At 38.7% G+C, this 23,039-nt stretch overlaps 1 protein-coding gene and 1 long non-coding RNA gene across 5 annotated transcripts in view; both read left to right on the forward strand.

Annotated features, from left to right (window-relative positions):
* Positions 1-15,629, forward strand: part of bcl11ba (BAF chromatin remodeling complex subunit BCL11B a) — a 52,220-nt gene extending 36,591 nt beyond the window's left edge. For all 3 annotated transcript variants that reach the window (XM_044142505.1, XM_044142508.1, XM_044142507.1), the window contains exon 4: positions 10,703-15,629. In XM_044142505.1, the coding sequence (XP_043998440.1) occupies positions 10,703-12,705 (2,003 nt within the window). In that variant the 3' untranslated portion in view covers positions 12,706-15,629. The remainder of the gene's footprint in view (positions 1-10,702) is intronic.
* A 2,232-nt stretch (positions 15,630-17,861) lies between these two features.
* Positions 17,862-20,394, forward strand: LOC122845991. Of its 2 annotated transcripts, none has more exons than XR_006373175.1 (3): positions 17,862-17,992; positions 19,552-19,649; positions 20,260-20,394. It is a non-coding gene; the product is annotated as an uncharacterized LOC122845991 (long non-coding RNA). The 2 variants fall into 2 exon arrangements; XR_006373176.1 differs by having other exon boundaries at positions 20,257-20,359.
* The last annotated feature ends 2,645 nt before the right edge of the window (positions 20,395-23,039 follow it).

The raw sequence follows: 23,039 nt of genomic DNA on the forward strand, positions 1-23,039 counted from the left end.
ACTCATGGCACAATTCAGTATCTATGTAGACAATTTCAAGATTGTTGGACCTGTTTATACCACCCAGACAGGGAGTAGTTGAGTGTTTTCCTGGAGCCAGATGTAAGCGGAGACTCACTGGTGAATCTTACCCACCAGGATCTGGTCAGGTGTAAGCCAGATACGTTTTATAGAGCCACCATCTGGTCACTCCACCAATGCGGAAAGAGATTCAAGGATCCTGTATGTTGTTTATTTGGAAACAATCATAGATGAAGACATTGGCAGTAAAAGTTCAGTTTGCTTAATCTGACAGTCAAAAAACATTACCTGACTGATGGGAAGTCAAGATCATCAGGGTTTATGGGAAGAGTGGTCTCAAACTTCTACCTCAGGAGGTAATTCAGTCATTTGATTCAGGTGGACCAATGATGCGTTTAAAAGTTGCAGGACACTGGTCCTTGAGGACTGCAGCTTGACAAATCTAGCGTTGAACTGGGAAGCAAATTTCCTAAAGGCTTCTTTCTCATGGACCAAATCTTGTATTTATGTGGTTTCCATACATCCTCTTACTACGACCATTGTTGTACATATGCCTCACAATGTTGTAGTTTGCTCAGCCATCTTTGTGTCCATGGGAAAAAAAAGTGGAAGGTCTTATTGAGGGACACCCTAGGTGAAAGACATATTTATATATATATATATATATATATATATAGATATATATATATATATATATATATATATATATATATATATATATATATATATATATATATATATATATATATATATATAGTATATATATATATAAAGTGGTAAATTTGATTGTATTTCTTTTTTTAAGTGCAGATGAATTATGTGCTGTGTATACAGGGCTTTTAAAATAGGAGAAATTGAGGATAAATGAGAACAAAGGTATAATCAACACAAATGAGTATTTAGATTAGCTTTAATTTAACTCTTGACATTTATGTAGTCCACTTTAAAACTGCATGAGTCTGTCAGAGTGACTGCTCTTGGGTTGGTTCACTATATATACCATTGCTGCGACTCTGTTAATATCACTGCACTCATCCGGCCCTTATAAGGTCTTGCAGCACAGACCTGTCCCCTCATTCCTCTTGCATCCCATCCATACCCTCCCTCACGATTTCTGGTCTGGATTGCCTCTACTTGTCCCCCCCTTCTCTCCCTGCTCCCTCATCTCGATGTCTAAACAAGTCCACTCAGACCCCAGAGTTCAGTCCCTGATTGTCTTTCCCTCCTCTCACCCTAAAGCCAAATCTGCATCAGCACTTTTCCTGCCTCACATCCATGATAAATGTAATATATATATATATATATATATATATATATATATATATATATATATATATATATATATATATATATATATATATATATATATATATATATATATATATATATATATATATATATATATATATATATATATATATATATATATATATATATATATATTAGGCTGCAGTCACCTAAAAGATCTCTGCTCGCTCTGAGAGTTGAAAAGGTGAAACTGATCAGAGGGCGTAATGTTGAATTCATAAACCTGTCTGCTACAGTAAGGAAGAGCAGGCGAGCAGTGAAGGACCAACGCAGACAGAGAGAGATTTTCCTTTTGATGCTGCTGTCAGACAAAGCTGTAATATGTCTTATTCAGACAGGAGAGGCACTGCTACATCACAGTCTTGGATGGTTCTCTGGCTTGTATGTCTTCCAGGAGACTCCCACTTGGCCGAGCTCAGCTTGGACGAGTCTTGCATTCGGGAGGGAGGGGGATGGAATTTGGACGGGACGGGATATGGGAAGAGGAGCGAGGGATCCAAAAATGTGCTGGACCACTGTCCCTGTCACATCAAGCTCATGGCAGAGTTTCTCTATTGTGGCTATGCCAACTCTCCACCTGACAGCATGTCAGTGACTTAACCTGTACAGACAAAAAACACAGTTTTCTCCATAGAGATGTCTGTGAGAACTGAGAATCTACTTCAAGTTTAAATGTTAACAATTATATTTAAAGGGAGAAAATCAACCAAATAAATTCACAAATAAAATTCCAATCTTTTCAATAGTGGCAATTCAGTTTTATTTCAGTACTTATTCAATATTGTGATGCAGTTAAGAACAATATTTTGATGTCAGGTTAAATACATTTTTGCCATATTTAACTAATTCAGCATGTTATTTTAGGTCAAAGTGGTTATTGAGACTACTTACTGTGTCCTTGACACACCTGCAGGGTTTTATTTTCAGCCTTTGAAACCTTTGTTGCAGGTTTTCCCCTTTATTCCTTTACTCATTTTCTGTCTGATTAATGTGAATAAAGGTCACTAGCTGCACTAAAATAGCAGAAACTGAAACTGATGAAACTGAAGTCTCTTTAATCTATCATATCTCCGTAGTAAAAAAACGACACATGTATTAAAAATTGAAGTGTGGATCCACCAGAAGGTTCTGCTACTCACAGTTCAAATATTTATTTGATGCAATAATTGTGTTTCACACGATGCTTGACTGAGATATTTAAAAGTTAAACTTTTGTTTATATTTTATGAAAATAGTCGTGCATCTCCTGCTCCCTGGAAAATAATGGAATTACCATAGCAACCAGTGACTCAGCATTTTGTGAGTCTCCAGTGATGGCATTACTCAGCAGCTTCTTCTGAATGACAAAAGATGACAGAATGCCTGAAATAAGTTAGTTGTAAGGCAGAAAAATCCCATCATATCTACTTTTCTGCTATATTTTATTCTCTTTCCAGACATTAAATACCGATTGTATTGGATATATGCAAAGCATCATAAAAGTTTCATTGGTTTTACTGTATTTAAATGCCAACTACTGAATAGAGACATCCAGAGAGAGATTTGAAGCTTTACAAGAGACACCAACAAATATGTCAGCTACTTTGGAAGTCACCTGAGAGGCAACGAAGCGCAACAAATCTGTCACATCGCTGTCTTTCATCGACATACACATTCGGAGTGACATGTATCAGGTGTTGTGTGTTTGTGTGTGCATTGTGCAGGATTATAAAGGCGGCTGTAGAGGCTCCTGCTGCTCCTCACAGTTTCTCGCAGGCTCCCCAGGTGCAGTGGTGCAGGCCAGTGTGTGGGATTAGCTGGTTTGCTCTGGCACTCTCCTCTCCTAATCCCTCTAATTTGTTAACAGGGCACAGAGGCAGCAACACACACAAACACACAGCAGTTTGTTTTGGATTGGCCTTGTTCTGACTGCAGGACTCGTTGCATGGCGTGAGGGACCGCAGATCTGTCCCTCTGCCTTCCTCTTCCTCTAATGAGCTAAATTCAATCTAATTTGGTTCTGATCTGTTCAGCTTTCCTTTCAAACCCACACCAATAAGACCCGTCTTTTCTTGCCAGGAATGCGTACAGACCTTGTTCAGTGATAATCCTTTGTTGGCTGGATAACATGAGGAGAAGATGGGATGAAACTAAAGTTCAACACATACCCCAGGAGGAAGAAGGACAGAGGGAAATTACACAGAAGTACAGAAAATTAGAAATAAAAACCAACAGAGCTCATGTTGATTATCTTAAATCTGGTTAATTATGGTTGTACCAGAATGGCCTGCTGGATACAAACACTTCTTTGTTTCCACCACCTGTACATTTAAATTCAGGAGTTTAGCATCATTGCATTCAAATTATTTGACCAGACATTCAAATCCATATTTTTTTATACATTCACCCAGATTTTTGTCAGTTAACATTCCTTTCAGAAGAAAAAAATCTTCCAGCAAAAAAATATTTGTAAATTATTAGAACATAAGATGTTTCTAATATGTTCAGACTGCTCATTCAGACGGTATTTATTTTATAATGTCGAATTTCTTTTAGGTGGGACATGACATAACTATTTTGAAGAGATACAAAATAGTTATGAAGGGAAACGTGAGGGTTTGAATACTTGATCTTCAAACATAGTTTGCTAGAGAAAACAAAAATATTCAAAGAACCTCAACGATCAAATCCGCTTATTGGTTCCCAATTTAAACTCCTGTCATTTCATGAAAAACGAGAAAATCTGTTAGATGGCAGCTCGCTTTGCAGCTTGCAGTCTGACTGCAAGAGCCTAAAAACCAGAAGGACTTTGGGGTTTGCCTCTTGGTTTTTGGCCAACAGCATCTGCGGTGATCTGAGCTCGGAGATGACTCACATTTCCCACCGGAGCTTCAACAAGACTTCTGGCCGGCCGGCGCGTCGTGCAGCAGATAAATTCGGCTGTTGGAGCAAAAGATCTTGATGAGATTTAATTAAAGCTGCTGCTGGTACTGTATGTGGTCTTGTAATGATTCTAGTTGTGAGCTATTAAAACTAATTTAAAGTGCGTGTCGGGCTGCACTCAAACCACTTCATTCAGAGCTAACAGACTATTTAAAGAATACTGGCAAAGAGGCGCCGAGTGAGCTCCGCTTTTGAAATGAGCTCAGAGACACATGAAATAAACACCTCCTAATTCCCCACAAGCAGCAACTAGGTTTGGTGCTGCTTGGATGTGTGCTACTTGAAATGACTGGAGAAAATGCTGCCCTGCGCTGATAGTGATGGACAGCAATGCAGAGTGAGGAGTTAAATGAGGCTCAGCAGCTGTAGGACAGGAGGAGGAATCTGTCCAGAACCCACATGAATTTCTCATACTAGCTAATTTTTCTCAGTTTTTGTTTGGGTTTAATGTTCAAGCGTTAATGACCAAAGTGCAAGACAATAAATCACATTAGATAAAAGTGATACATCAGCCTGCTGCAGGGATCTGCGTAATAACTGGACCCAATAATCCCACAGCGCTCCGCCGACACTCGCTGCCTTAATCGCACTCTTTGCAGCAATGCACACCCCGCTGTAATTGTACATATTTAACTCCCTCTCTCCCACTCTTCCTCCCTCCTTCATCTGTAATAGCTGTGATTTAATTTAGCTATTTAACCTGTAATTCCAGCAATATTTATTGAGGGCCGAGGGGGAGAAAATTGGACCATTAGCCGCCCCAGATGAATACACTGTGATGAAAATGAACACCGCTAACTGCCAGTTGACCTCTGCACCTTTGCTTTTCTACTCTCTCTTCCTCCTTTTTTATTAGCAGCAGCAGCAGTAATTACAGCAAATTGAATCATAGTGAAAATTGGAATCAGTGTGTAATGAGAGTTTGAGTCTGTGTGGAAAAAATGGGAGGTGGAGTTTCACCTGAAGGAAAGATGGAAAGATGCGGGATCCAGAATTGGATTTGGGTAAATATTATAGTTACTTTTAAAAATGTATAAGGGTTCAATAAACCATAGCACACAAAAAAAGATCAGTTCTTTGCCAGATTCTAAACTCTTATAAATGATCCTCAAATGTACAAGAAAAACATGAACTTACACATTGAAAGTATTCACCAAACAAAGAGGAACCAAGAACGGAAACATAATGAGTAAAAAACTAATTACACTCTAAGGTTCAGCAGCTCGTGGGAGCAACTTTAGCAGCCATAAATCTCAACTTGTTCTTTCCATAGTTGCTTCAAATGAACCAGTTAGGACCAAGCCTTGAACAAATGGCCTCAAACTTAAACTTTAGTGTGCAGAGAACTTCACAGGGTGGCTAAATCACTGCAAGCGTTGCAAGTCATTCAAAAAATATTTGATCTTTAGCAGATCTTTGTCTTGCAATAAGTCCATCTTTAGTTTTTCTAAATTTCATTCATCCAAATCAATTAGATCCACATGTTTTTATTCAATTACATTAAGTTTTTCAGACATTAAGAGAGAAAAACTTTCTCCTTCAACTTTTCTAAGCATGCTGCATTTTTTTAGTTTTTATTTTAATTGTGTTGCCGTTAAGTTTACCATTCAACATTCTAACTTAAACCTGTGGAGTCAGTTTTTTTAATCACTTGTCTAAGCATTGCTCAGTCTAAATTTAAGTTGAATTTGGTGGCAACTACCTGGAACATTTTCTGGTTTTCTTTCTGCAGAATGATGGTGATGATTCAAATAGTTTGAAAATAAACTTACAATTATTTCCATATTGATGTGGAGAAATAGTTACACTTTTAAAATCAATGCTTATGTTATTCTACCTTGGCATCATGTTAGGACACACCTCTATCTGACTGACCAATAAAGCAGCAAGTGTGTTCTTAGTTATTCACTCATGTCTTTGTCTTTTTCATTCTGACCTCTATCATTAACAGAGAACAACATGCTTGCTGCTTTTTAAGAACTCTAAGATGGTCATAATATATATAAATTAAGAGACATTTATGAGCACTTTTAAAATTTCTCTTTTAGTTTAAACTACTCATTTTTGAAATTGCAACATCAATTGAAGCAATAGAAAACATTAGAGCTTTTCCTCCATTGTTGCCCTCTCTCTATCATAAAAGTCCTGTTTTAATACCATTAACTTGAAATAATTGCAAAGCATATTTATAGCATGTGTGCAACATGTATGCAGTCTGTTGACTTGATAACTGAGAGCTCTTTAGTTTAATGTTTTGTCTGTTCTCCAGTTGATCGTATTTTTTTTCTGAAAACATCCATTCAAAAAGTGATGCTCAAGTTCCCTTCATATTGTGGAGAGTCACAAATATTTTTTTCCTCAACTTTAGTCATGTGTAAATGTTTTGGAGTAGTTTGGAGGCAAATTGATATTGACAGAAGGACAGAGGATATATACTGGACAAAACATGTTGAATATGGCTATGTCAGAGAAAGAAAACAAAGATCACAGATAAAGTTTGTGAATAAGAAAATATGTCATGGGACAGCGGAGGATGCTGGGGATGTAAAAGCAAATGATCTGCTTTGGAGACTACTGAATGGGACATGGAGAAGATGAAGACACTCCCTTTTATTAATCATCAGCCCACAGAAACAACACTGAGATAAAGAGTGAGAGAAAGTGTAAAGAATAAGCCAAATTTTTCTGAATGTGAAACTGTGAAACTACTCAATCAGTGATGTAGAGAAAAAGAAATCAGATTTATTTAGTGTCTCGGTTCTGAAATTGAACAAAAACAGTAGAGATGAACTGTTGGCGCTCAGAGCAAAGATCTCTGCAGGAAAATTATGAGATTACAAGCTAGAAAGCTGCTGTGAACCAAAGCCAGAAAATATGAAGCTGCTTCTTTTTATTCTACTTTTGAAAATGGGCTGACATGTCTAAAAATCAGGTCCAATATATATAATTTTATTTTACAAATATGACCAAGTCATCATCTTTCTACTTTTAAGTACTGTAGAAATATGTTAAGCTCAAGCTTAGCAACCCATGTGTGAGCGAACCTAAATTTAAGCAAATAAATAGTAAATAGTTATTTGTCTCTTTTTCAATTTTGACCACAGCTTATTCATTTTGTCCACAATATCTGCTGTAAATTATTATATGTTTGTTTGAAATAATACTCTGAAAATGATTTGAAGAGTAAACTTTATTCACTTAATGAGTACACAGTGTTCACCTAGTTCATGTAGCTGCAAAAGGTGCATGCATCTGTTTATCAGTTTTGCTTCTTTTTATTAGGTTTCATCAAATAGCTATTGAATTAAATTGTGCTTCGGACACAATGATGTTCATAATTTTTTTGTGTGTTTTTATTACATAAAGACCTTAAATAATTTTATACTGGACAAAACTTTACATATTTGAATGAATGCCTAACACGCTCCAATCAGACTGAGGGAGTTGAAGAGCTAAAGATGACTCAGAGTTCAAATGGCTTCTGTGTATCTGAGAGGAAACCCCCGTTTTCTAAGGGTTTCCTATATCCGTCCAAATGACAAACATGTTGGATTTGAGACTGTAAATCGGCCTGTGATTGGGTGTACCAACCCCTCAATTGTTAACTACCACAAGCCGCTTCCAGTAAACAGAATTATTCAGGTAGGGTAAAAGGATGGAAGGAAGTAAAACAGTTCAGATTTTAGATTTGACAAAACCATTGTTTGAAGTGGCACTCTTTTCTAAAAAATGGCTAGAGCAACCCCATCTACTGAAGTAAGAAATTGGATTATTCTCAGATGGATTTATTGCACAACTGCAGGCAAAATTTGTGAGAATACCAGGTTGGAAACACAACCAAGACAATGTCTATCTTTATTCCTTGCCTCATTTTTTATTGCTTCCATGCTGTTATTGAAAACTCATAAAATGCAAATGAATGTGGTTTTTCTTAAAAAAATAAAATAAAATATATATACTTTTTTTATTGATAAGTTTTTCAATGAATTATTTAGTTTCATTCTGTGAATGAATGTTAATTACAATAATCAACTGAATATTTGTTGATTCTTCTTCTGTTTATTTTACTCTAGAAGTAGGCAGTAATACTAGTAAATTTCCAAAGTTTATATTTTTAAAATGTTAACAACAAATGTTCAAAACTGCATTATGTTTTATTTACTCTCATGCAACAATGTTTTTATTTTATGGAAATTAGTCATTGAAACTCATTATGCTCATGTTTTCTAAACATGAGCATTTAAAATATATATATATATATATATATATATATATATATATATATTACATCAAATATTCTTACTTCATATTATTTAATACAACCATTTATTATGTATAATCTTTATTCCATAGAAAATTTCCAATAGAGTAGTTAGAAACTTGAATATTTGTTGTCATTCTCTGACTTGGTAGAATCTTAATCACTTCCCTGACTGCTTACAAAGCATCAGAGTCTGAACTACTGTTAGTCACTAAAATCAGATACATGCTAAAAGTTGGAATAAAATGTTTTGACTTCCAGGATGTTGCAAGCATATGATGGTTTATCTCTCTGTGAATGTTCACCCTGTGAGCATTAAAGCCTTCTATAAAAAGATATCAGTGAACTTGTGTAACCTTTACAGACATACTGAGTGTAAATACTCATACAGGAGATCATAATTCAAAGAGTTTGCGTGTGCATGCATCCGTGCATGCGTGTGTGTGTGTGTGTACAGTAACACTCAGAGAGGAGGGAAGTATCTGTGCGGTGTTTTCTCCTTCACTCTATAAAGCATAGCGCTCAGCATTCGACCAAATAAAGTGATGAGCAGCTCATTCGCTCTCCCTGCTTTTTCATATGGAAATAGAAAATAATGGGGTGATTAAATAGAGTCGTATATTAAAGTACAGCTGACATTAGAATTAGCATAATGTGCTCTCGCCTCAGGCTGCATACTTTATTTGCCATCTGCGTTAGACTCCCTTCCCCCGGGAGGGCGCTCTCTTTCCCTCTCTCTCTCCCTCGTACTCTGTCTCTCACCAACACACACGCACACACACACACCCACGCCCCCACACACTTCCCCTAGACAAAAACCGGGGCCCTCTGCTTCCGCTGTGACCGGAGACAAATAGCGTCTCGGTGCATTATTTCACTCTCCAAAACAAACTCACACACACTCCTAAATGACTTCACTGATCAAATGAGAAGTTTGCAGAAAGATGGAGGCAGGGGCAGAGGGAGTGAATGTTTCTTTCTTTGGAGTGTTAAGATTCGACACTAAAACAGCTTGTGAGAAGCATGCAGACAAAAGCTGAGACATGGGGAGCTGTTATTTTCACTGTACAAGTGAGAGTGTGTGAGTGTGTGTGAACGTCCTGTCTGCTATAATTAAGTCAAAAGGCCTTACAGGACTGTAGAGGAGAACAGCTGTTCCACCTCCACGCTGCTGCTCCTCCTTAATGCAAACACACTCACAGAGTAAGACAAATTCATGAATAATTCAGGTTTTATTTATTATCTTTACTACTAATATTATTGTAAAAAAATATATCCTTTGTCTGTGTTTTTTTTTCTATGTTTAGTTTACATTTAAATATCTTAAATTTCAATGATTGCAAATTGGACATGCAATTATATTTTTCTGCTATTTGTTTTAAATAAATAAATGTTTGTCGTAAAGTAAATGCATTTCAGCCTTACTCCCAGTGAGCCAACACACACACACACATACAAGCAGGCACGCAAACAAGGGCAACAATTAGAGCAGCATATGTTTTCCAAGCGATGTGAAATTAGTGCAGTAGGTCAAGAAAACAAGGTTTCATTAAATAAATACACAAGAATAAAAAAGCACAATTAGCATCATCTCTCTGTTTTTGGTGCGTGTGTCTGCGGCATCTTTAAATCAGACAGAAAAACAAGTAGATTAATTTCTGTTAAAAAAAATAAAGGAAGACTCCACTGAATTCTGGTTAATTGCTGTTAATTTTAAAAATCTCTCTGCGGCTGCATTTCCCCCCGAAAATGTACTAAAGGCTAAGGCTAAAAATAATTTTAAGGTTGGAGTTACAGTGCATATATCTGCAATAAGGGGAATCCCAGGTTAACTAAACTGAAGTGAAAGGAAATATATTTCCCTTAGTGAGAGATTAAGCGCCACTTTAAACACATATTCGTTGTAGGCCGACTGTGAGAATTCACTTGTCAAAAGCGTGATAAGTACATCACATTTCTGCGACAGTATGATGAATAAAAGGTCTTTCCAGCTACTGAGAGTATTACATAGAATATAAAGTATTTACCACATCTCATTGCCTCAGTTGAAAAGTTTACACACTGCAAATGAGCTCTTATTAATAAAATATCTACTGTTAATGTTTCATGAGAGGATAGAGTTATGTTTAGGGTTGATATCGCTGAGAATATTAACTATAAAATCTTTATTCTGTTTTTGTGTATCTGCAGGTGGCAGAGATGAGCCCTCCAACTACATATGTACCACCTGTAAGCAGCCTTTCCCCAGCGCCTGGTTCCTGCTGCAGCATGCCCAAAACATTCATGGCATTCGCATCTATCTGGAATCTAACCCCTCCAGCACAGCCCTCACCCCTCGACTCACCATGCCGCCGCCCATGGGCAACGACTCCATCCCACAGTCCCCACTCACCAGCTTCCTGGGGGAAAACAATCCCTTCCACCTGCTGAGGATGACAGGGCCTTTACTCAGAGAACCACCCCCAGGCTTTGTGGAGAACCGTCTCCCCAACACCCCGCCGTTTGTCAGCCCACCTCCCCGCCATCACCTGGACCCCCATCGGCTGGAACGCCTTAGCGCCGAGGAAATGGGCCTCATCTCACAGCACCCCAGTGCCTTTGAGAGGGTGATGCGGCTTACGCCGATGGCCATGGAGTCCCAGTCCATGGATTTTTCCCGGCGGTTACGTGAACTGGCAGGGAACACAAACAGCACTACGCCACCACTATCCCCCAGCAGGCCCAACCCTATGCATCGACTGCTAAACCCCAATCCCTTTCAACAAGGCCCTAAATCTCCCTTTCTGAGCACTCCTCCTTTGCCACCAATGCCCCCAAATAGCACCACCCCTCCCCAGACGCAAAACAAGATCAAGTCCTGTGAGTTTTGTGGTAAGACGTTCAAGTTCCAGAGCAACTTGGTGGTGCACCGGCGGAGCCATACTGGAGAAAAACCATACAAGTGCCAGCTGTGTGACCATGCCTGCTCTCAGGCGAGCAAGCTGAAACGCCACATGAAGACGCACATGCACAAGGCTGGATCCATGACGGGACGCTCAGACGATGGCCTTTCAACCACAAGCTCCCCAGAACCAGGCACCAGTGATATCACTGGGGAGGGTATTAAAAATCGTGATGGAGACTTCCAGGGGGAGGGTAATGAGGAAGAGGAAGAGGAAGAGGAAGAAGAGGAACTGGAGAACGAGAGTCGACCAGAATCAAACTTCAGTATGGAGTCTGAGTTCTACAGGAACAGGGAAAATGGTTCTAAGCCTCCTTCGGAAGAAAAGACATCTCTCTCCCTTGACAAAATGGTAGATGGTGGAGCACTCAATTCCATTCAGCAGTATAATAATTTGATAGTTGACAATCGTAAAAGGATGCCTTTCTCCAAAAGGGGTTCTGATGGCCAGCGGGACACTGGGGACGAGGATTCTGTGGCTGGAGAGATGGATCACCACCAGCAGGAAGAGCGGACAACGATTAATGGCCGGAACTGTGGATCCGGTGACTCTTTCTCAGGCTTGTTCCCTCGAAAGCCCACCCCCATCACCAGCCCCGCTCTCTCCAACTCCTCAAACAAGAGGATCAAGATTGAGAAGGACTTGGACATTCCCCAGGCACCTCATATCCCTTCTGAGAATGTGTACTCCCAGTGGTTGGTGGGCTATGCTGCTTCTCGCCACTTCATCAAAGACCCTTTCTTAGGCTTCACTGACTCCAGACAATCGCCCTTTGCCACCTCCTCAGAGCACTCATCGGAAAACGGCAGCCTGCGCTTCTCGACACCTCCAGGAGACCTGCTGGACGGCGGTCTATCGGGCCGCAGCGGCACTGCCAGCGGGGGCAGCACACCTCATTTAGGTGGAGGCCCTGGTCCGGGTCGACCAAGCTCCAAGGATGGGAGGAGATGCGACACCTGTGAATACTGTGGCAAGGTGTTCAAGAACTGCAGCAACTTGACAGTGCACCGGCGTAGTCACACCGGAGAAAGACCCTACAAGTGTGAGCTGTGCAACTATGCATGCGCCCAGAGCTCCAAGCTCACCCGCCACATGAAGACACACGGCCAGCTTGGTAAGGAGGTTTACCGCTGTGACATTTGCCAAATGCCCTTCAGTGTGTACAGCACTCTGGAGAAACACATGAAAAAGTGGCATGGAGAACATTTGATGACCAGTGAGGTCAAAATCGAACAAGCAGAGAGAGTCTAAAACACGTTTTCACGCTCTGCACCATTCTCCTTGAACTCTAAAAAAAAGGACAACAAATTAAGGGGGTAGCTGGATACTTTTGTATTGATTTTAGTTTAATTTTGTGTTTTTGAATAAAAAACTGCCAACTGAGAAAAAAAAATGAGATCATAACAACTGAAGCTGTCTAAACTGCCTCATTTGGCATTCATTTTTAAACAATCAGTCTGATGAGTTTTAAATATGTGGAGCCTTTAACTGTGCAATAATTTCTGTATTTATTGGATTTTGTATTTTGGCACGTGCAGGTAAATTTTTTTTTTTACTGTTTTTAAGTTTGCATTTTTTTTCCCACGTGACATCCTGAGAGTCTCTTCAGCAAACCGAACAGAAAAAAAAATAATAATAAATTTTGTTTTTTGGACACCGCTTGTAGGAAATTGTACATTAAAATAATTGTTTAGTATCTTGAAAAGAAGCAGAATTCAATCTTCAGTTTCAAAGTCAACTGCGAATGCTAGAGTTAATTTATTTTGCGTGACGATGATATGCGGACAACAATCCTTTTTGGCATTGTAGCATGAAATGACTGTAAACCATTTCGATATAATTGGATATGTAGCACTGAGTGTCATAACAAATAGTAAATGTCAAACGAAAGAAGATCCCAAGATTCATAAACCCTTAACAACCTAACCAGCCTGAGGAAACAGGTTCTCGACATGACAGCTGCTGAATCCTACAACTCTACAAGAACTTATTAGTTTTCGCTCGAACCTCCTTTTACTACATTAAACACCTCCGCATTATATTTTTCACCAAGCCTCATGATTTATAGGTGTTATTTTTAATTAGTTGTTGAGCATGAAGCCATGATGAGTCTGCAGAGAGCAATACTTGGGGCAGAAAAACAGAAAGAGCACATAGACGTCTCAGGGTAAAATATAACTGCTCAATTGTTATTATTATTTTTTACCCGCTCGTTCTTATGCTGCCTTTCAAAGCATTTCATCTACATCAGATTATAAATTTCAACATTTAAATTTTTTTGGCTATTGTAGTCAAATTTAATTTATTCTAAGGGATTGGGTATGTAAAGAAAATTACCGTAAGTAGATGTCTGTAATGAAATTATTCAAAGCTGACAAATATTGGAATTAGACAACATTCTACTAGAAGTTTGCAGAGCAACATTTTATTGATATTAAAATAATTTAAATGGTCTTTATCACATTGGGATGTTTTGAATTTCCAATCAATTTGTTTGCTTTAAGCCATTCCAACTTCATAATTGCACTTTTATTAAAAACAAAACAAATCGCATTTATTTCAAATGCTGACCGTTCTCAGAAACAAATCGGCACTTTATGATTTATCCATCCAATGCACACAAACAAAACAGCTAAGCAGGAAAAGGGGTGTGGAGCTTGGGATCTCCTGATGCTGAAGTGCCACAATTGTTAGGCTTAGCTTTCCCAAAGCTGGCACTATAAAAATGTAATAACTGAATAATGGGAGCAATTAGAATATTAATTTATTCTGGATATTTTGTGCACTGCCATTCAATTTGACTTGAGTGTGCCTTGAATTGTGATCTTCCTATTTATTGTCTGAGACAAATGTAACGCTTTCCCTGAAGCAACAAATTTGAACAAAGACAAATTTACTGTAAAGTGAAATCTGACACTCAAACAGGTAAAAAGAAATCAGCAGAAAATTATGAGTTTAGGTTTAGCATTAGCAGATTACCCAGCACAAAAAGAATAATGTGTCTGTGTGTATATATATATGTATGCATATGTACATATAATTGCACAACCTATATGAATATATATAGATCTATATCAAATTCCACACAGACCATAACACAAGTCTGTCCCAAAACCATATCATCAGAAAGTGAATAAAAACCTCACAAAAACTGGAGAAAAATCAGGAAAAACAGAAACTAGAACAGAATTTAGTGCACTCTGTCTGGAAGAAGTTTACAGTATTGATACAAGGGTTAAAATACATTTTTGTGTATGTAAATCTCTTTTTCTTTTTTTAGTTTTGCTTCAAAACCTTTGAGTTTTATTTCTTCATAGCTACTCATTTTTCTTGACGGGTTTTGGTATATATATAAATATATATGAATATATATGACATTTTTCTGGTTTACTGTAAAAGTATAACAGTATTTGTAATATTGGAGAATGCTGGGGCATTTTACAGAACTATAAAAAAAAAATGCTGTTTTTTTTTTTATCTTTTATTTTACAGTCCAATTTAAATTGTGGGTCTCTGAAATTGTTTTTTTGTCAATGTAACTGTAAAAGTCCTGAGTTTTAGTAGCTTTTCTTCTGGCTTGGGTGTAAAATAATAAAAAATAAATGAGCGTAAAACAAGCCTGGGCTAAGACGAACTCGGTGATGGAAGTTTTTGGGAGCGTCGGTTCTGGTTTTCAGGAAGAATCACGGAGAATCCTGACCTGTATCTATTTTTATTCTTCTGGAATGGATTATTCTTCATGGATGGTTTGAATTACGTGTGTAGGCGCTTGCTGTCGTTCCTAAAGAGCTTGTCTTTTTTTAACCTGTAGGCTGTGTGCATCCTTTGTGAATGAATAGGGGTGACTTTCTGACCAATCCGACTCACGGGCTGCCACGATCTGTTTGTACAAACAGAACCTGATCAATTTGTACTGTTGTACTGAATCATGTTGTACAGAATGGGATCAAATAAAGGTTGTTAAACAGCCTTTTAGTGACAAAAACACACCTTGATGTTTTGGTTGTACATAGTTTTTTCTATGACTACTCTGTTTTCCTTTGGTTTGTCCTTTCTGTTTGTGATTTCTGACCGGCACTGGCAGTGGCCTGGATGTGGAAGGCTGGTGGTTCTCCATGTCAGTTTCCAGGCCTCAGCATGAGAACAGAGCACAAATACAAGATGTTACAAACGTCCATCTTGCTTGTCTGCCTCATTTTTTTAAATTCTTCAAGATGATTTGACAGAATGTAGTAAGAATATTACTTTTGCAAGGAAATATTTACTGCTGAACAACTGGGAGACGAAAACCACAGCAGCAAAAACACCTGCCAATGGAGGTGGGTTGGCTAGATTCAAAATATCTCTCTGAATAGATGAATTGCAGCTAGAAGGCTTTCAATGCTTGCATTTAGAATTTTGCTTGGTTCAAAGGAATTGTTAAATTAGTTTAAATAAATTCAAATATTGCATTTGGCTACAGGGAAAAATCTGGCAAATAATCTGTAACATGGAGTGGAATTCACTGAGTGGTTTGCTGCTAAAGGAGCAAAAAAAGCAATTCAATTTAGAGCCACAAAAAAACAGAAGCCTCCGTTAGTTTGTTTATTTTTGTTTTAGCAGTCAGAGTCCATGATGAAGAGAAGTGCTGAGGAAGAACACATTAAAATGCTAAGGAAATATCTGCTTGTATGTGTGGATACATGCATGCATGAAGTCCTATGAGCTCACCAACTGCAGTCAGGTTGAAAGACACGTGTAGCACATCATCCTGCAATTGCCTCTAAATAAATGGACCTACTTAATATTTCTTTAATAATGAAGTTAGTGAATGTGTTAAAAATCAGCTTCAAGTGACTTTTAGTAGAATTCTTAGTAGAATACATAATCTGAAATTATACCTGGTACAACCTACAATTAACATGTCAGATTTTACTGTGATTGAAAGTGAATACTTTAACACAAACACTTATTGGCCTATGGGTGAGCATAAGCTATCTAAATAGTTAATAGTAGACTTGTAAGGTAAGATGTTTCATTTCTTCCTATATTCTGACAGAAATATATGCTTTAACCTCAAATAATTTCACTGGACACAGTCAACATCAACAAAAGCATATATTTTGTGTGCTCCAGTGTCCCTTATCAAGACAGCGTGCCACCATTAAGATGTTGAACCTTCACTCAGTTAGATTCCCAAAAACCTAAAAGAAAATGTGGAATGTTCCCAGTAGTCGGATCTAATGTAAAGAGGCCGCACCGTTGCTTTTCAGCTTAAACTAAGGCAAATTAGGTGGGTTAATTTACAATGTTCTTATCCCACAAAGCTCTGCAGCAGCGTCACTTTGAATGACAGCAATAGACAACATGAAAATCTACATAGCATCAGTGTAGTATCCAAGATAATGATTCCCCCTGAAATGAGGCCATTATTACTTTCATCACCTCCGTAAACATTTTCACATCTTTCCCCATTTTTTCCTTTTCTGATTTAATTTCATCGTTCCATTTCCACACAGCAGAGAGAGAAGCAGAGAAAGAGAGAGAGAAGTGTAGGGGGGGATTCTGAAGCACAATTAGTCAAGGGAGGCATGAGTGTGGAGTCGGACAGACCCGGGCGAGTTGTGATTTGGCTTGAGTTTCAAGGCAAATGGGTAATTAAGGCTTTTCCCTGGCCGGCCCGCACTTTGAAGTCCCCTACAGGGGGGATTATCCCAGCCAAGAGAAAGACGGTAGAAGGGAAGTAATGAGACCCAGGAAGAGGGGGAGGAAATGAGCGAAGCAGGGAGTGAAGCCTCGATGAAGACGCAGATTTAAAAAATCTAAAATATTTTTTCTGAAATGGCAGATTTATGTTGCAAAGACAGGCAGACTGCAACCACATCAGGCATAAGAAATATAAGATATATTCATGGTAGAGATGGTGTAATTAGAGCTAACTGGTAAATTAGCACAAAATAATTGTTTAAACATCAGTAATATAGACATGGGAAACATCTAGCTTTGTTTTGTTTTACTTAATCATAAATTAGTATTTGTGGCGATTATGTCAGGGGAAAAAAATATATATATTTATATATTTTTAAACTGAGAAGAACTTGACATTTATAACAGTGTTTTCTACAGATATATTATTTTGTGAAAACAGCTTTTTGGTGCGCAAATCAATATTGCAGTATGTACTGTGGATTAAATGCATTGATCTTCAGAGCATCATAAAAGTAAGGATTTCTATAAATAAAGTTTGTCCAGTTTGCTGCTCTAGAGTGTTGTTTCCCAACCCTGGTCTTTAAAACACTCCTAAAACACATATTTTAGGCGTTTCTCTGCTTCAGCACACCTGATTTCAATTTATGGCTGATTAACAGAGTTTTGCTGAGCTGCAGTCATCTGAATCAGATGCATTAAAGCAGAGAAACATCTAAGTCATGCAGGGCTGTGTGCCTTGAGAACCAAGAACCACTGCTGCAGAGCATATAACTGTGTGCTAATAAAATGCCAACATGGAACATCAGTAATGACCCTAGAGATGCAGGTGTTGCTCTCCATCAATATACCGGTAAGAGTATATTTAGAGTATATGTACATATGTCTTCAGAAGCATAACAAAGAGAACTCAGTTATCTTCTTCATGTTCAGCTTCAAGATATGACGGTAAGAAATGGGTGGAAATTATTTGCAAGTGTGAGGAAAACCTCGTCTTCCTAAAAAGAATATAGTAGCACAAATTATAAATTTACCTCTGAATAAACCAAAAGCCTTCTGAAACAATATCCTTTAGTTTGATGTGATCAAAGTGGAGATGTTTGGCCACAAGGCAGAGCACAGTGATTGGAGAAACCAAAAACAGAATGTCAGTTGAAATACTTCATAACAACTGTCAAGCGCGGCAGTAGAGGGTTGATGATGGGGGTTCATTATGCACTCGAGCCTAAACTCTTCTGCATATTGTCAATATAACTGAAACAAACACTCCTTGTCAAATGATTAGCTTACTATATTTGCTTAAAAAGCGATAAAGTTTAGTAATAATTCAAGCCTTTGTTCTGAGCTGTGCTTTTTTTTTTTTGTCATATCACTAAAAGAATAAATTTTAAAACATCACCCTGTTGTGCTGCGATACATAGTCATTGTTGAGCCTTTAATATCATTGTGTTTTCCGCAGCAAGTTCTGGGAAAACCTGTAATTTACTTTGATGGGTTTTATTGACTTTAATCAGTCAATAGAACTGAGTTGGACTTCAGGCTTGCCTTTCTGCCACTATCAGCCACAAAACATGCTTTTATAGCCAAAGTGCGCGTGCATGTGTGTGTGTGTTGGGGAGGATTAACTCAGACAGACACCTCTGGTTATTCAGAGGGATGGAATTATTTCAAGACCCTGACTGGCTGTCAGCGCTCGCTCTGCCTCCTCCCCTAGTCGTTTAAAAAAAAAAAAAATAAATAAAAAAAAATCGTGAAATGACTTAAGCTGCTGGTCGTCAGAGCCAAAGCCACACTGTTGACAGGTACAGTAAGGTCTTAAGCCTTCCAGATCAACTCTACTATTCTCCCTGACAAAATCCACCCCTGGGGCTCCTTCACTACCAGAATCAAGTAGAAGGATTTGGAAGGAGACGGGGTTAGACTGGGAGGTACCGACCATTTAACTCACAGCCAATGAAGAAGGAGTCCATTGGCGGCGCTCCTAATTATTTCCGTTATCATTCGCCACTCTGGACACTGTCCAGTTGATTACAATAGCTATTTAATTGCTCTTTCTAAAACAGAAATTAGAAAATAAAAATTTCTCACCCACTTTCTCATTATCTAGTAAATAAATGAATAAAAAGTAGCTGGTTGTTAGTGAAATGCTCCAAACACGTGACGCCAGTGAATCCTTTGTTTTCCATTCATTCTGCTCATTGTTTCCAACACAAAATGTCACATTGCTCATTTTGTGATGAATGCATCTCGGTGACAAAACAGAAGCTATCGATTGATTCCAAATCCTAATTATACAAACGCGGTTCGTCACTATCGAAGTAAATCAAAGCGTCGTATCTGAAGCTTAATGTGAGGAGGATTTCTCGAGTCTGAGGCGTCTCGCGTGTTTTTTATTCCCTCTTCTGAATGCAGGCGAGGTGACAAAGCAGGGCGAGTTCTTTAAAAGAGGCAGAGGAAGGAGGAGACAGAAGTGTGTTAGCGCTGGAAGTCCTGAAGGCGCCGCATAAGAGGTGTGCAGCATCTTTTTTGATATTCAGATTCGCCTGCCTACACACGGCATTATGACACATTTGGATGATCGCATTGTAGGATTAACGGGCCTGCCTTGTCATTTCCAACAACAATGCCACGATTTAGGGATGCTATTTCTCACAAGGCGCTCCGCATTAACGCTGGCCCAAAGATTTACATAAATCTTTGTCTTAAGATGAAAGCAGAGAGGGGCTAGAGACAATGAAGTTAAGCTTTGGAAATGAGAGGAGGAGACAAGGGAGAGCCGTTACCGGGCGTTGGTGGTGCAGGGATGAAGGGATGGGAGGGAGAGAGAGGAGGAAAGTTTTTGGATAAATCAACCGGTAGTCATGCTGATTCCAGGAAAGCAGCCTCCTCCCGTTTTCCCCTTCAGCGACCATGTGGTGGAAATTATTTAAAGTAAGAGAAAAAGAGCCACAAATTTGCATTTCTGCAGTTGTGAGCAGCCTGGAAGGTTAGACAAATGGAAGGAAAGGTGATAAATGCATCTCTGAATTGAAAGGCCTTTTCTCCTACACACGGCACAGAAAGTGTGGCTTTCTAACCTCCATCTCACTCTCTCTGTCCTAATCTCCTGGCCTCCAGCAGTCATTGGGAAAAGGGCCCCAGTTTGTCGCACCTCCCTTCTCCCTCCTTGATTGGATTCATCTTGGCTGATTGAGAATCTGCTTACATTAAAGCCAGAGAGAAGAGATAAGATCTGACAGATCTGACCACTGAAGGTAATTTTTATTTTTTATTTTTGGCTTTGAAATAGAGAAGTGAAAGAAACCCAGAGATGATAGGCCAGGAGAGACAGCGCTAGAGAGGTGAAGCATGATTGACACTATCAGCATCATTATCACTTGGCTTCAGCCTTTACTTCACACACTGGCCATGATTACAAAGGAAACCTTTAAGGAAAAAAAAAAATGTAAAAAATGCGGGCGGGAGAACAGCAGGTGGAAGCTTGGTGAGTTTTAATGTTTTCCTGAAGCTAACAGACTACTGAAGACAGCAAATAAATAAATAAATAAATAAATATCATGTTACTAAATGCTAAATTCAGTTTTGGCTTTGATTTGGCTCTGCCAGGATAAAATAGGCCAACAATATCATAGGAATCCTTCACAAAAGCCAGCATTGCAGTCTCTATGACTGAAGGATGATAAATGAAGTTTAGCTCACAATACAGACATGACACTGATTTACTACTGAGATCAAACAAAAATCTCAAAGGTATGGTGTGTAATTTTATTCAATTTCTCTGACTAAATACTGTTTATAACCACCTTTTGTTACATTTAAGACTTTATGTCCACTGCTTCCAGGAGACCCATGACAGAAAAAAATAGCAATCTTTGCTCATTATTTGCAGAGAGTGATGGAGGCAGAAGAGAGCTGGTGACTTAACACTGCGGTGCAGGAGCAGAGTTTAGAGCTAGATCCCAAAACCAACCTGTAATTCGGGCCAAAATTATGTACTTGCTGGTTGGGTCGGGCTTCTGTGGTGTGTTTTCAAAAGCTCTTTAATACGTACAGATGAGGAAAGAAAGTAACAAGCAGAAGTTAATTAGACTTTAACAAGTTGACTCAACTTTTATTATGTTGACCTTGACTTTAAAAAGTATAAAGCCATGCAACCTCTATTTGCCACACACCATGGTGGCAGTTGTTTATATTTCTCAAGCTCTCAGATCTGCAGGCAATTTCAGAGGCAATAAGAGGCTCATATTGGTCCTTAAAAAGACATTGAGCTTCTTCAAAATGCACCACTGGAGAAGCTTAAGCCCACATCACCAGCAGAACTTCGCTATGGAAGGGATTTTTGTCCCAAGGTGGTGAAAAGTGAACACCAAACCAAAACATCTGCGTGTAGAAGACACTGGGAAAAACTTCGATGTCATAAAATAAACACTCGATCATGTAAAAGAATTGTAACATTAGCAGCAGGAAGCATATTTTTATGTGTTTATGGTATGAAAAATATCCATATGTTATTCATATTTTTAAGAAACAAAGACTTTGTGTCTTTATATAAAACTCAGGCGTAACAACCACACCATCTGACATCAACTTAAGCCATCCCTTTTGTTTTTTCAGGTCTGTCTGTCTCCTGCAGATTGCTTCTTTCTATCATCCTGCATTATTTCTCACTAGCTCTTCCTCTGTCTATCCTAATCTCTCTTGCCCATCTCCATCCTCACTGCCTCAGTCTCTATGTAAGACACCCCCACACCCTTCTTTCTCCCTTCATACAAACGCTCCAAGTCCAGCCTTTCTGTGGTAATAAAATAAACTAATGGAGTCGAAGTGACGTCCCACCTTGAACCAGCAGGGAGGTTATTTACATCAGGTAGTGCAGGAGGAGGGGAGGGTTGGGGGTGGTGAAGCGGTGACTGGCTGCCTCAATCAGTCAGCCATGACAGGCTGAGCAAGACTCATCAGATAACGGAGAGCAAAAGAGGAAGCTCAGGAACAGAGAAGAGATGATGTTTACGAGTCTTTTCTTGTTGCAGTTCGCCTGCATCCTTCGTTTCAGTCTTTCTTTTCCTTTCATGCCATATCTTCTTTCATGCTTACTCCTTTCCACAGTTGCGCATTGAGATCCTGTCCACAAACACCGCAAGCAGAATTAGTGACAAGGGGCAACCAAGTTGGAGTAAGTGTTGTGTTTAAAATATAAATGTGATCAATAAAATGTCCTTCCAGAATGAATTTATACATCTTAATGTCTCTGAAGCATAACAAAATAAATGGATGTAGGTTTTCAGCATTGAGACAGACTAACTCACTACAACACACTTCATTTCTTCACTGTCCATCTATTGGTGACCAGATAAGATACTCACATTCGTTGGACTTACTCTTTCTGTTTCTGCAATTTCATGGAACACATTTTACTTTCCCGATTTACCCATTCAAGCTGAATGCTTAACTTCAACTCCGACTCCACTGCAACAAAACCTTCAGGCTCCTTCCAACATGGTTCCAAGTTTGTGGATGGAAAACGTGACAACATCAAAACAATAACACATACACACAGAATAAATCTCACTGTATGCTAAGCATTCCTGTCTTTTTTAGCCAAGCTACCATGAAAAAACAGACATAACAAAAAATAAACAAAGATACACAATGAAGATCCTCATTCAGCATGTATGACATTGATTTAGATATATGTGTGGAGTTAAAGCTTGTTTCAGCAAACTGCAAATAAGGCAATTTTTTGCACAGCAATATAAAGTTGATCAAATTAGGCATTGCTGGTCTGAGAATACAAAGAAATCCCAACAATATTTTTTCACAATTTTTTCTGCAACCCCCCCATCCCCTCCAAAAAAAACAAAAAAACGCTTAAAAAAGATAATAGACCTTCTAGAATAGCT

Source organism: Gambusia affinis, linkage group LG16, assembly GCF_019740435.1.
Source record: "Gambusia affinis linkage group LG16, SWU_Gaff_1.0, whole genome shotgun sequence".
Classification (NCBI taxonomy): Eukaryota; Metazoa; Chordata; class Actinopteri; order Cyprinodontiformes; family Poeciliidae; genus Gambusia; species Gambusia affinis.